The sequence below is a fragment of the Lineus longissimus genome, chromosome 7, assembly GCF_910592395.1.
Source record: "Lineus longissimus chromosome 7, tnLinLong1.2, whole genome shotgun sequence".
NCBI classification, from domain to species: Eukaryota; Metazoa; Nemertea; class Pilidiophora; order Heteronemertea; family Lineidae; genus Lineus; species Lineus longissimus.
The window spans coordinates 17,948,357-17,961,146 of NC_088314.1; the positions used below are offsets into that span (position 1 = coordinate 17,948,357).

Below are 12,790 nucleotides of genomic sequence, written 5' to 3' on the forward strand. Positions count from 1 at the left end.
CCTTATAAACCCATAAAATTGCTTTTAAGGAATATGAAATACTTTAAAAGCATTAATTATGCATACAATTTTCATTAAAGTTGGTTATATTGTATTACGCCAGAACAGCGAACAAATATTATAGCATTTGCTGCATAGTTGGTACATCATGAAAAATCGGAATTCCCGGGGATTTCTTGGAATTCCCAACGCTGGTAGTACTCCCAATCTGTATGCTTTCTGTGCTAAATAGGGTGCATTGATAATGCAAAAGAAGTAGTCTAAGCCATGAGTCATTGACCTACTTCCGGGATTTCCCCATTATTTTTCATCATTTTGTGTTTTGAGGTCAGGAACAGTTCAAAGTGTTCGATTGTGGGAGAAATGCGTCTTACTTTGCATTTTATTGAGAGAAAGTAACATGGGAATCATTCAGAGTTATATGCCTGTGGCCAAAGAAGAACATAAATTCCATTTTGATCTGGAAGAAGAGAACAGAAAGTTGGAGGAGATGAAGGAAGGATTTGTGAAATATGACATTTGCAAAACAACATGGGAAGTCCCTTCGAAATACAAGAATTTAGCCATTATTGGGGCTGGATCTTTTGGACAAGTGTGGTACGTTGCTCAGTAGGTCATCACAGCCATGTTACGTCATTCATAACAACATCGCCATTTGCGTTGTGAATGCAGTGATGATGTGACGATTCACGATAGAATATCGTCTGACGTTAGTGCCATAGTGGATTAGAATAAATTAGATTAGGAGGAAAAGTCTTAACCCTAGCGCTGAGGTTGTAAGGATGGCGATGTCCATGGCTGCACAAATTTGCAGCCGACGGGTAAAAACAAGGCAATGGGTCGTGTCAAACAAGTATTTCAGAGCGCATGCAGCATCAGCTGTAGAGCGGTCATGCTAATTCCCGACCTACCCCGACTTTTCCCGACATTTCCCGACTTGCGGAAAATGCTGCCAAAATATAGTGTATTGCTCAACTTAGCATCGTTCAAAAGTCCTGAAATTAACAGACGTGCTGTATATGTATGTAAACAGTACAAATATAAATATTCTGATGATTAATACACTATATTTTGGCAGCATTTTCCGCAAGTCGGGAAAAGTCGGGGTAGGTCGGGAATTAGCATGACCCGCTGTAGAGGTATTTAAATGAATTCGGGATAATCAAAACATCCACGGTGAAGTCTGATAGCCTAAGCCTTCCGCATTCAGCATTTTCATCATACCCATAATATATGATTATAATATATGTCCAAAGCTTCATCTGAAACTGCATTTAGCTTTTTGTTTAAATCCTGTTATTCAATTTCTATTTATCTTGCAGTAAAGCTGAAAATTCCGAGACGGGAGAGAAAGTAGCTATAAAGAAGTTGTCGCGACCATTCCTTGATCCAATAATTGCTCGGAGATCCTACCGTGAAATCAAAGTCTTGAAATTTATGCGACATGAAAATGTAAGGATAAGTACATGTAAAGATCTCTAATTTACTTGAACTAATATTGATTTTTAATTAATATTTAGATAAGGTTAAAGTCAAATAAATGATGACACTTGAAGTCCATATCTCAATCATTTCTCATGTGATTGACAAGTGTCATTTCAAAGGTAATTTTGTGTGCAATCAGTTGGTGCTTATAACTTTGAAATTGAGACCCTAATAAGTGCTTACTTTTGTTTTGTTTTTTTACAGATAATACGTCTCATAGATCTGTTTACACCCGCCACCACTGCCGAGAAAATGGAAGATTTGTAAGCATAATTTTAGGTTTGAAGTATTTCGTAACTCGTGTTTACAACCAGATATGATGCATGGAAAACTGACCACTATTCCTGGTGAAATATTTAGTTTGGAAAATTTTCTAACCCTTTCTTACATTGTTAAAAATGTCATATTACGACAAAGTATCTAAGAGGCAATTAGGACAGAGACATCACATTTCACTACCTCATACCAGTGTCAGGACACACTTTTCCCCAAACAAATTGAAGCTGAATGAATGAAGTAAGTTGCCAGAAGAGCTTAAGGCATCATCATTTGATAGTTTGAAAATCAGTTGAAATGAAAAACAAGACCAGGAGGCTAACAGTGAGGCCTGGTACTCCTCATTTAAATGCACGATCAACAGGTTCTGCATTATTAGCGCTAGCCGCACCTTTTCGTTCTTTTCCGCAGATACCTTGTGACGGAGCTCATGACCACCGACCTCAGCACAGTCATCAGGGAACACCGAAGAGAACTCGATGATAAGAAGATAGAATTTCTTGTTTATCAGATGCTCAAGGGATTGAAGGTAAGATGTTGCCCATCACACAAAATTGGTAGTAAGTCGCCAGGCCGACTATTGAGCAATCAGTGACAATATAAAATGACCCATGTGTCAGTTTTGGTCAAGTTCAAGATTATGATATTATTAGGTTCATAAGCACCATATCATGGTATCGGTATTAAAAACAGTCATGACATTATTAGGTTCATAAGCACCATGTCATGGTATCGGTATTAAAAACAGTCAATTTGGTTTTAAAAATACTATCTTTTTAGTTTTAAAGCGCATTTTAAAGGAACTGCTTGATTCAGCAATAACCTGTATTCCTCATTCAAGCGTGATTCGATGTATCATGTAGGAGCCAGTTTTCGCGGGTCTTATCACTAAGTGCAGATTTACTAGCTTCCAGCGATTCCATACACGCAAAAGCTTATATATTACGAAATTTGAGATCAATAACGAAATATCTGGGGTGCTGCGTGGATGTTTTAAGCGTGAATTAATCTTGAAATCGCTCACTGAAAGATCGATGCAGACCAAAACAAATCCGAAGCGGCTCCCCCATTTTCGCGGGTATTGCGCATGCGCGACTGATTGTTGTGTTTCTGTGTGTCGTGCACGATCCTAGGTATTGACCCAGTGTTTTGAACGTAATTAGAGAATTGCTTGCCTGTTTAGGACGCATTTTGGGCGCTTTCTTTGCGGAACGAAATGAAAATCAAAAATCAGAAAATTTCTTCTCTGGAAACGAAGTGACGCGCGAGAAAACGGGTTTTCGCGAAATTGGGGATGACTCGAAAATGGGGAGCAGCACCATACTGTACATGTAAGATAAGATCAGAGAGACTCCTAGTCCTATAGGTGACTTTGTGTAACGTAAAATCAGACTTTCCTGGCTTCTTAAACTGCCTATAGCCTCCCTTTTAATTCCTAGAGCAAGTGATTTCAGGGATAATCATCTGAGACCATGATGATTTTGAGCAGTACTTAGAAATTTTTGGCAACTTTCTCTGATGCCTTCAGAATCGCCTCATGGGTATTTTGAGACTTGCTTGCTAAGTTTTGTGTTTTCTTTGTTCCAGCATGTCCACGCAGCAGGAACCATACACAGAGTAAGTTTCATATGTATAGTGGAACCCCTCTAAGCAGAGACCCTTTCTATTAAGGACACACAGGTTTTGGTCACAAACCTCGCATTTCCATTCAAATTGACCTCTATAATCAGGACACCTCTCTATTAATGACAGCATTTGTCAGTCCCGAGAGTGTCCTTAAGAGAGAGGTTCTAATGTACTACAAAAAATATTCGATTATCAGAGAATATTCTAGACAACAGTTATGATACATGCCCTCACACAACAAAAATTATTCGATGTGGTTAAAAATCAGCATGAACTATCAAATTGCAAACTTAAAGAGGAGCCAAATTTGGGTGTTTACAGTATAAAAAATCTTTATAAAATTCGCATTTCAAAATATTCAATTTATTCATTTTATTCAATTTATTCAATTTATTCATTTTATTCATTTTATTCATTTTATTTATTTATTTTCAGGATATAAAGCCAAGCAACATTGTCATTGACTGTGATAACTGTAGTCTCAAGGTGAGTTATGCCCTGAAAACATTTGTATAACCACAACACTGAAAGATTGTGTGTGATCTTGGGCAAGTCACAGTACTGCGTCCGTGGGGAAAAGAGTCTCTCATTCACCACGGTGAGCAGAAGAAGAAGAAGATATACTCAATGTGAAAAACATTTTACTAGCAGATTTTATTTCATGATTTCTGGTCGAAGGGCTAAATTTCTTAATTTGACACTGCAGATTGTCGACTTTGGGCTTGCGCGACAAAAGGAAGACGACAAAATGACAGGTTATGTAGTGACGAGATATTGGAGAGCTCCAGAGGTCATCTTCAACTGGACACAGTACACCGAATCGGGTAAGAAATTTTTTTAATATTAGATGCTCTCTACCATTTTCATGGTATTTCAGTCAATTTCGTCGACATGCTGGAGAGCAAAATGAGTTGATTTATATTGTGTCAAATGAAATTCATGGACCAATTGGTATACAAGGTCAGCAACATAATCAGAGATGGCATAATTGGGGTTTAATTGGCTCATTTAGTTAATCAAGCTGTTCCAGTTTATCCAACAGGGATGGTCAGCTTCCTATTGGAAATGAATTGTTTTGTTATTGACTTTTGAAAGTGGTTGGTCTGCCAGAAATGGGGGCTCTCTTCTGTCCCTCTCTGGATACATGCCTGTTTATGAAACCTCTTGATTTTTCTTTTCAGTTGATATCTGGTCTGTTGGCTGTATCATGGCTGAGCTGTACACTGGCAGGGCTCTCTTCAAGGGCACTGATTGTATCCTTTAAGTCTTATGCGCAGAATTTGAATTTCTAAATGACAAATGTTCTGGATGTCCTTATTTCAACTCTGCGAATTGGTTTTGATTCACAGCCATAAAATAAGGATAACCTGGCATGGCCTAGTTTACACTGCTGGCTGCCAACCATTAGGGCCTGGTTCGGCCCCGGGAGAACCAAGGATTGTATTTCTGGAAGGGGGAAGATCCAGAAGGACCAAGATGCTTGGGATGATGATGATGATGATATGATGATGATGATATGATGATGATGATATGATGATGATGATATTAATATTGATGATGATGTTGATGATTATGATTATGATATTGATGATGATGTTGATGATGATGATTATGATATTGATGATGATGTTGATGATTATGATTATGATATTGATGATGATGTTGATGATGATGATTATGATATTGATGATGATGTTGATGTTGATGTTGATGATTATGATATTGATGATGATATTGATGATGATGTTGATGATTATGATATTGATGATGATGTTGATGTTGATGATGATGATTATGATGTTGATGTTGATGTTGATGTTGATGTTGATGTTGATGTTGATGTTGATGTTGATGTTGATGTTGATGTTGATGTTGATGATTATGATATAAATGATGATGTTGATTATGATAATGATGATGTTGATGATGATGATGATGATTATGATATTGATGATGATGATGTTGATGAAATACCTCTGAACATGTTTCTGTCGTTGTTACCCTTAACTCCCTCGATAGCACTTGATCAGCTGAAGAAAATTATTAAATTCTGCGGTAAACCGAGCCGAGAGTTCATTGAGTCTATGAGTCGAGATGTAAGTAAGGTTCAAATTTTCAAATTTAAAGGGAGACTATAGTCGGTCAGATTAAGTTACACAAAGTTGCCAATAGGGGTCTTTTCTATCACATAATACATCGAAACTGTGCTGTATAAGAAACCTATTTGTCTCTAAATGGAAACAGACATCTTACTGTGCATAGTAGTCATTCGAAGACCGCTGATTTGATCCCTTGCTCCTGCCTGTGGCCCCTTCAAGCCCCCTGTATTTTTTAACCCTGTCGAGAGCTCTTCATCAGAGTGTTTCCTAGGTCACCACAGCTTTTAAAGATTGGAGAATTCTTTGTGTCTTTTCAACATATCCTCCTGCAGCCATCATGTGGAGATAAAAAATACATTTCGAGAAGAAATTCTCGGGAAAAGTGAATTCATTGAAAATGCCCATCTGCAAGTGCTTTAGATTCTTCTTCATCATCTTTAAGCTTTCCTTCTGTTCCTACTACTTCAGGCCAGAGAATACCTTTTGAAGTTACCAGACCACCCTATGACCGATTTCAAGAGTCATTTCCATATGTGTTCACCTAATGGTAAGAAAAAATATTGAGTTGAGAGTTGAGCGTCAACTGGGACATAATTAGCTCTGTAAACAATACTGTTTGTGATGTAAGTAGGAGGAAACCGGTCCCCCAGGGCGAATTCTATGCTGTCGAAGGGTTGCCAGGATCGACCGGGACCCGAAATCGGGACCTCAGAGATGAGGTGCTGATGATTCCACTGTGTTAGCCCAAGATGTATCACCAATGTAAATTTAGGGCCTCCAAATAAAACATCTGGATTTCCAGTCTTGGGAGACTATGGTACATAGCATGCATACACATGTAGCATCAACTGACAATCTATCGTATATGTAAGCCGCAGGGGTTCGTTATGAGTGCATGCACACTCATGGGGTGTCTCGAAAAAAAAGTTAAGTGAAAAAGTAAACACGTACTGAATGAGTGGTCTCTTACTCTCTCTTAGCTGTTGATGTCCTCGAGAAGATGTTGGAGATCGACCCAGAGAGGCGGATCAGCGCAGCAGAGGCCCTCCGTCACGAGTACTTTGCCAAAGCACAGGAAATATCAGAGTCAGAAGAACCTGAAGTGGAGCAGGCGTATGACCCCTCGGTGGAGGAGAGGGACTGGACGCTGGAGGAATGGCAAGGTGAGGTTGAGGTTTTTCTTCTTCTTAGAATATCTACCTGCAATTGAAATTACTGTTATGTAGTTTTAAAAACGCTTAAAGGGTGTCAAATTTCACCATATAATGTTTCAGCTGTTTTTGACAAATGACTACGTCACTTTCTCATAAATCGGTAAGGTTTTCGAATCGAAATGCACATTTTCTAGAAATTGATGGTTTAATCCCGCCCTTACGGCTCACTTCGATGCCGTTGAAATTGCACTACGCCTACGACGTTTTGGTTGATGCCGTCACAACATGAACATTTTCGCGGTTGCGGTGGTTTACATTCAGCGATTTTATAATAAATCTATAATCAAAAATGGAAAACTTAAGCTTTACATTTGTGATCAACAATTAAAAACGGACGTATTTCCGCAAAGTTGTAAATCGCATCATAGTATCACTTTAATTAAAAGAATGCAAATACAACAATATGTGAACAAAAAAGTTATGGTTTGCTGTACACTACGACATTACCAAGAGCTGGAGTGTGGGGTGATGGCTTGTGATAACTTGTACTTTGACTTTATTTCTCTCTCTTTTCAGAACTAGTCTACAGCGAGATCGAGTCATTCAAGACCTGAGGATGTCGATTAGATATACAGTAGAACCTCCCTTAGCGGACACCTTTCTATAAAGGACACCCTCTCTAAAAAGGACATTGCATTTGGTCCATTGAATTTGATATCTATAAGCCGGACACCTCTCATTTAAGGACAGTATTTGTCAGTCCAAAGGGGTGTCCTTATTAGAGAGGTTCTACTGAAAGTTAATAAGTGTGTTACCCGCACTTTAAACCAGGATAGTGGCACCGCTGTCTACTTATAAGTGTAGCTGCTGATTTTAGAGTCTACCAAACCATGGCGAGTGACTGAAATGTATTATTACCATCAATATCATCATCGTCTCAAAAAATTCCACGTGGAAATTTTGCTGCTGATGCTAAAATGGCTAACATGATAAATACTCTTATCAAATTGTTATCAGTGGGTAATTTGTCATTATCATTTGAAGCGAGATAAAGTGTCAATCCCACACAATAATCCACGCTTTATTGATTACGCTTTCCTTTCATTGCATTTATACTCGATAAACCAAGTATACTCTGTTTATCAATTATGGCATCAGACTACGCTATCCGATCATCATACTCAATTATTCAAGTACCGATCGTGAATTGTGGAAATTGCCCATTTTTGCAAAATAATGTCCAACTTGATGCTCTGCTCTCAACTCAACATTCTAATATTTTTTTAATTGGCTGTCGAAAAAAGCTAGTTTGGAGGTAAAAAATGTGCAGCCAAGGAATGCTCTGTTACCATGACAACAATTGTTTTAGTGGGTTTCAATTTGAGAACACTCGCTCGAGTGTTTTTCTGTTCATCCCAAAAAGGGGGCGTTTCTCTTTCACGATTATTCAGGAACATGCTGTAAACCATAAAATGTGACACACCACGACAAAATGAGTCGCATGTCGCACAGAAGATGAGCCTAAAATGACACCAGGACATGATAGAAGAAATTGATATGCTCCGATTTTACAAAAGGAAGACAATGGTGAAATGAACAACCAGTCTGTCTCAACCTGTCAAGCTCAGAGCGACATGCGACTCATTTTGTCATGGCGGGTCACAAATGTCTATTGCTCTTTATTCCCATATTGTGAAAAAGCCACAAAAAAATTCATTTTGCCAGATAACAAAATCTTTAGTTTTTCAAATATTCTTTTTGCCAGATTTTACTTTCGTGAATCTAGCTTATTCACAAAATTGGTGAAAATAACACGTCCATGAAAAATTTGTGGTTGCCAGTAATCAGAATACTTTTATTTTGTTTATTTGTTAGTTTATTAAACGAAAAATATGTGGTTTTCAGTAATCTGAATAGTTTTATTTTGTTTATTTGTAAGTTTATAAAACGAAAAAATTTGTAGTTTTTAGTAATCAGTATAGTTTTATTTTGTTTATTTGTAAATTTATACAACGAAAAATTTGTGGTTTACAGTAATCAGAATAGTTTAATTTGTATATTTTTAAGTTTATGAAATGTTTGTACCGGTTCAATACATGTAGATCTGCTGGTGAACTTCAATCAGATTTATGATTCTTTTCTAAAAATGCTGTCGAAAAAACTAGAAGTTTTGCCAGCCCAATTTACCCAGTGACACAATGTTAAGCAAGAGGATGGAATACTCAAAAAGGACAGAGTTGGTTAGTTCTGTGTTTTAAACAGTAGTATGGAAATATTATAGAATTTTTGGTTCCAAGAACATTACTCCACTTATATACCCAATGTTGTTCAAATTAGGAGATTGCTTCAAAAAAATTAAAATATTAGCCTGTGTTAGAAAAGCTTATCTTATAGGCTATTTGGTCATTTTAGAAAAAGGTTTGAGTTTGTGATTTTGTGCTTGTGTTGTGATTATTGCATCACAGCACTGCGGGAAACCATCTACTTGTAAAATTTGAATAAAGGGTCTGATTCCACATCTGTACTCGGCAGGATGATGGCCGTTTCCTGCCGTCACAGGCTTTGGAGTTAATTTTAATTACATGGCCAGTAACTTGCATCAAACTTAATCCAACGCCTGTGAAAACCATGCATTCTTGTAGTAGCAGAAACTAAAGTTTTATTTTGGTTTGGAACTAAACAATTGTTTAAAACTAAATGCCTGAATCCATTTGCGTACTGTGAACAGTGAAATGTTCGCAAAGCTGAAAGTTCACAAATTTGGTTGTAGCAGTAGACTAAATTTAGGATGTTGTGCAAAAAGTTCCTAATAGGTGCATTACAGTTGAAATTTGTTTACTTTTTAAGTTAGTGTTTGAGATTCGCAAAAATAAAATGCTCATGAACATTTCACATTTTACAGTATGTGCATGATCTCGTGATGCTAATTTACTTCTATTTTGTAAATTGATGTTATCAGAAATGTGATTTCAATTAAAAGATCCCTCCAAGTGTGTGCATTCTTTAATATGTATGGGTATGAAGGGAATCATTCCAATTTTCTTGCGAAACATGACTCGTTATAAATTATTTAGTTATTGTTCACGTCTAAAGTAATTCAAGGTCATTAAGTCCTTCAAGTTGTATGTTGAGAAATACCGTATTAAAGTAGTTCAAGGTCATAGTGGACTTTGAGTCGTATTTTGAGAAATACTGAGTATTAAAGTAGTTCAAGGTCATAGTGGACTTTGAGTCGTATTTTGAGAAATACTGAGTGTTAAAGTAGTTCAAGGTCATAGAGGACTTTGAGTCGTATTTTGAGAAATACTGAGTATTAAAGTAGTTCAAGGTCACAGAGGACTTCGAGTCGTATTTTGAGAAATACTGAGTGTTATAGTAGATCAAGGTCATAGAGGACTTCGAGTCGTATTTTGAGAAATACTGAGTGTTAAAGTAGTTCAAGGTCATAGAGGACTTCGAGTCGTATTTTGAGAAATACTGAGTGTTAAAGTAGTTCAAGGTCATAGAGGACTTCGAGTCGTATTTTGAGAAATACTGTGTGTTTAATCTATGTCATTGACCAATACTTATGCGTGTGCTGTTGAAATCGTTTGTCCTTAAAGGTAGACTACACTTCTGGACATTCCCAAACGTTGGACGTTTTCTGTGATTACATATTTTACATTATTTCTCTCCTGAACTGTTGACACATTTTGTTAGTAAATACTATACAAGGGCAATGTTTATTTCCTTTGACCTGTTGAACAGAAAAAAACATTGTAAGCAGTAGAATGGTGGAGGGTATCAACATTTTCTTACGTCCAGGAAATTATTTTAAAACTTTTTGAGGGTCACATGGGAGCAGAGATCTTCCAGTATCGGTGTATTATTATTATTTATTATTATTTTATTCATATAAGGCCTCCGGCCCATACAAATTTAACAATATGCAATTTTTACAGAGAATACAAGTGAATACAATTTGATTTCATTACATTGATAAAAGTGGTTAGATCAGGTCGTACTGATGGCAAAAACGCTTGTCTTAAATCTGCATGGAATGGACATACATTCAGAAAATGAAAATCATCATCTATCTCATTTCTGTCACAAAAAGTACATTCTAAGGCTTCTCTACCATATCTGTTGAAGAAAGTCAAGAACTAATAAAGGTTAGTCTTCATTAATTCTTGGTTAAGTATTTTCATTGCATTTCTAACAGGTTAAAGTTAAATGATGTATATTAGGTTATAGTATTATTTTCAACATGCTCAATGTGAGTTGCACAATATTTGTATTTCATGAACTCATTTTGCAGCTGTATATGTTTGTAGCTTCTTCTTACTTATTCAAGAATCACAAGAAATGAGCAATTTTCAAAAGTGGTCATCACCGTAATTGTACCAGGGCTATAAATGTATCACCCTACCTTACTTGGCGCACAAATATGTGTACAGTTTACCTTAATCCAGGTTTTCAATTCCTTGTAACAGAGTTCCTTACAATCATCAAAATGAAATCTGCTTCCAAAGAACCTGGTGTCTAACAACTTATCAAGCACAAATATCTCAGCTCTTACACACCTAGTATGTTTATAATGCATTTTTGTTTGTTGAATAAAATTTAATAAATGTTTGACAACGTCATCTGTCTTCAGCGTTCCTACTTATCTGAAGAGTAAAATCGAACCAAATGGTGACGTGTTTTGCTTTTACTCAACGCCAGGAGGAATCCCCTGTCAACGCTTTTTAGTGCTCATAGCAAGTTTAATGCCAATGTTCTCTATATGTGACCACAATTTCAATGTTGGTGTACACCAAGTGCCAAACTGGTTCAAAGACGTCACTGGAGTTGGCTGGGTCATGTGTGCTGAATGCCACCAGACACACTCCCAAGGATAGCAGTCCGATAGGCAGCCGAAATCAAGGCTGTCCATAAGGCCGGAGTTATATAGGGTTTACGTTGTCACTTGTCACAAGTTGACTGGCTCAGACTTGAAAACACGACATGAGGGTGAAAAGTGACATTGTGAATTATGTGTAGCCCGCTCTTTAGAAATGACTTGTTCTTTCTTCATGTCGTTCATCATGTCGTTCACTCATAGGGCTAAAGTGAACAGTCACACGTTACATGTGAAAACATGAATTCTGTATAATCGCAGCCAAAGAGACCTGGTAATGTTTAGTAGAAGTAGAGATGAGGCAGCTCACTCTGACCTTGGGAGATCCATAGACAGGCCATCAACCGAACTGGATGGAGACTGAAGATTGAAGCCTTTTGTGCCCTCAAGGCATGAGGAGGACCAAGTAAGTATTTCAATGCTGGCAATCACCATCGTTTCTGTTGAGTTTTGCCATCTCCCCTCCTGGATTGACTGGCCTCCAGCCAGGTGCGGCTGTGATTATACACCGATCTCGATGGCCTAGTAGATAAGGTGTCCGCCTCGTGAACGGAAGGTCAGGGTTTGAGGCCCGCTGGTAACCTCTTTCCGGTGCGGCTGGTTGGTTAGTTAAATAGGGTACAAGCTGCCTTCTCACCAGGAGCCTGGCATTAGAGATAGGAGTTTGGAAGTAAAGAGTGTCTCATAAGCTGAAAGCTGGCTGGCCCTTTCATTAGGGATGACACTATAATAAACAACCTTTACTTTTACAAATATCGAGGCAGAGATCATGATCGGGAATCGGACGTAACCCAATCCCCTGACTATGCTTCATAGTCAAGCCTTCTAGATGAACTGGCATGGCTTTCAATTAACCAAGATTCCTTGCTCTTCAGGTTCCCTGTATCTGGTGTCAATGCGAGGGCGGGCAAAAGACCCCATTAAGTCAGAAACATGAGTAGTTTGCGTGTACTCTACCTGTGTCTGAAGTCAGAGACACTATGCTGATAAACCCAATTGGGGCAGAGGTTCCCTGTATCTGGTGTCAATGCCAGGGCGGGCAAAAGACCCCATTAAGTCAGAAACATGAGTAGTTTGCGTGTACTCTACCTGTGTCTGAAGTCAGAGACACTATGCTGATAAACCCAATTGGGGCAGAGGTTCCCTGTATCTGGTGTCAATGCCAGGGAGGGCAAAAGACCCCATTAAGTCAGAAACATGAGTAGTTTGCGTGTACTCTACCTGTGTCTGAAGTCAGAGACACTATGCTGATAAACCCAATTGGGGCAGAG

The 12,790-nt window shown here is 38.0% G+C and overlaps 1 protein-coding gene across 1 annotated transcript; it reads left to right on the forward strand.

Annotated features, from left to right (window-relative positions):
- The first annotated feature begins 325 nt into the window (after positions 1–325).
- Positions 326–11,256, forward strand: LOC135490958 (mitogen-activated protein kinase 12-like). The gene is made up of 12 exons (XM_064776544.1): positions 326–597; positions 1,323–1,452; positions 1,690–1,748; positions 2,173–2,290; positions 3,349–3,378; positions 3,823–3,873; positions 4,094–4,211; positions 4,569–4,640; positions 5,407–5,483; positions 5,955–6,033; positions 6,467–6,649; positions 7,217–11,256. Exons 1-12 carry the CDS (start codon positions 401–403, stop codon positions 7,252–7,254), a joined length of 1,152 nt encoding a protein of 383 aa, XP_064632614.1. The 5' UTR covers positions 326–400; the 3' UTR covers positions 7,255–11,256.
- Positions 11,257–12,790: the final 1,534 nt, after the last annotated feature.

Bases quoted from the DNA above. Each gene is read 5' to 3' on its own strand.
- LOC135490958 (XM_064776544.1), top strand. From the start codon at position 401: ATGGGAATCATTCAGAGTTATATGCCTGTGGCCAAAGAAGAACATAAA. The intron at 5,484-5,954 runs GTAAGTAAGGTT...CTACTACTTCAG, and splicing joins TTGAGTCTATGAGTCGAGAT to GCCAGAGAATACCTTTTGAA. The intron at 6,034-6,466 runs GTAAGAAAAAAT...ACTCTCTCTTAG, and splicing joins CCATATGTGTTCACCTAATG to CTGTTGATGTCCTCGAGAAG.